The sequence below is a fragment of the Otolemur garnettii genome, unplaced genomic scaffold (genome assembly GCF_000181295.1).
Source record: "Otolemur garnettii isolate 467f Iridium unplaced genomic scaffold, OtoGar3 scaffold00082, whole genome shotgun sequence".
NCBI lineage: Eukaryota > Metazoa > Chordata > Mammalia > Primates > Galagidae > Otolemur > Otolemur garnettii.
This window is the reverse complement of record NW_003852477.1, coordinates 4184996-4187059: the sequence shown is the minus strand read 5'-3', so window position 1 is coordinate 4187059 and position 2064 is coordinate 4184996. Positions and strand designations below refer to the sequence as shown.

At 57.6% G+C, this 2064-nt stretch overlaps 1 protein-coding gene across 1 annotated transcript in view; it reads left to right on the top strand.

The window, feature by feature from the left end:
• The window catches only part of CCDC13 (coiled-coil domain containing 13), a 48620-nt gene extending 48263 nt beyond the window's left edge, over positions 1-357 (top strand). The window contains exon 15 of the mRNA XM_012807995.1: positions 201-357. Within this exon, the coding sequence (XP_012663449.1) occupies positions 201-357 (157 nt within the window). The remainder of the gene's footprint in view (positions 1-200) is intronic.
• Positions 358-2064: the final 1707 nt, after the last annotated feature.

The window sequence follows — 2064 nt, the reverse complement described above, 5'->3', positions numbered from 1 at the left end:
GGTGCCAGGTCCGGGGCTGTAGGTGGACCCAGAGAGGACCCACATGGTGCCCCCCAGGGGTCAATGGGAAGAGGGGTAGGTCAATGGGAAGAGGGGTAGGTCAATGAGGAGCAGCCATGCGGGCAGCCCCATTAGGGCCTTCTGTATACCCCGACATGTACCAGCTTAGACCACACTGAGCCCTGTCTCCTGTGGTCCAGGCTGGCCATCCAGGCAGAAGAGAATGAAATGCTAAAGGCTGCCCTGGACAGTGCCCTGCGGGGAAAGGAGGAGGACTTCCGGATGTACCATGAGACCCTGGGCAAGGTGAAAGGGGTCTTCCTGCAGGCCCTGCGGCAGCAGAAGGGAGACAAGTAATAGGATGGCAGCCCAGCGTCCCCCCAGCTGGTGGGGCAGCCTCAGATCTTGAGAGGACAAAACTCTGTCTGCGCACTCCATGGAAGCCAGCCCACGCAGCCAGCCAGCCTCTTCGGCTCCTTGAGAAGGACCACAGGCAACGTCTCAGGCCAGGAGGGCAGAGAAGAAGCCTCGGTGGAGCACTGCAAGACTCCAGGGCAGGCTTGGCTAGGGGAGGGGTGGAGGCCCAGCAGCCCATCAGTGAGAGCTCTGGGACAGCAAAGCAGCTGTGAGCGGACAGATATGGTCCCTCGGGCAGGTGTTCAATGCCCTTGCCCTGGGACCTAGGTTGGGCCCCTCCACACCCACATGGCACACAGGAGAGCCCTCAATGCACCAGGCTGTGCACATTCCCCCATGCCCCACCCTGCCCCCTCTCCAGAGCATCCTCCTCACCCCCACCCCAGCTCCATCTGTGATCATCCCCACTTTCCACACTTGGGACACTATGCTTTCAGCCACTGTGTCAGCCTGCTCCTTGGGGCTCTTCCTCAGGTGCAGACCCTCGGACTTGTAATAATAATGATTATTTTCATAATCACCACAGCTCCCAGTGAGTGAGCATCCCCATGGAACCCTGACCCGTATAGCCTGTTAATCACCCAAACTGCACCTTTTTTTACAGAAGAAGAAACTGAGGCTCACAGAAAGAAGCTGAGCTAGTATTTGACTCTTGACTAATTCCAAAACCAGGGTCTTGGAGTTGAGCAGATTCCCCAGGGCTGGACAGCTCTGCCCCCAGCCAGCTGCTCCAAGAGACACCTGTACCTGCTCCCAAGGCTGCAGCTGGTGGGTGCTGGTGGCAGAGGCAGAGGTGGGACTCTGCTGGAGCTTTGCCAGAGGGCTTTGAGGCAGCAGGTCCAGGTGAAGGTATAGTGCACTGCCCTCACCGTAGTGACCTGGGAAAGCTACTGCAGGTAGAACCCAGGATCCACATGCCTGTCTTGACTGTCACAGTGTCACCCCTCTCAGCTATAGGTATAGTGATAGGGAAGGGTGGACCCAAGGAGGGTCACCCAGAGCCATACCCCCAACCCCAGACATGCTGGCTATACATGCACCCACGGGTCCACACAGCTGCAGATGCACACAGCACCTAGACTCAGGAACATGCAGTTATGCACACGCGCTCACAGGCACCTCCACGCGTGCACATGTGTGCATACACTGGTACACACAAGAATGCACATATGGACACACATTCCCACGTGAGAAGGCAGTCACTTGTGTGTTGCTTGTGCAGTGACACACAGATGCAGGTGCACGTAGTTTGAAACACCCCCTCCCCCAGGAAAAGCCACTTGGGGCTCCTGGGGCCCTGTATACTCAGGCCCTTCCTCAGGGATGCGGCTGTGGAAGGCCAGTGCTGGCTCCCACCCCCAGGCCTCACTCAGGGAGCCCCCAACCCTGCATGGAGTCACACAGGTCTGGTGAGCCCACAGCAAGGTGGAGTGAAAGCCGTCAGGATGAAGTGGTGGTTCTGATGGGGTTCTGAGTGTCTCTGGGAAGCAGGAGTTTCTCCCTGGCTCCTTGTGAGGGGAAATGGCCAGGCAGAGCACCAGGAATGAGAGGACCTGTGCCAGGAGGGGACAGTGTGTGACAGCATGGAGTTGGCCAAACACAAGAGTCTGAAACGTAGTCAGCACCTTTTCTTTTTTCTTTTTCTCT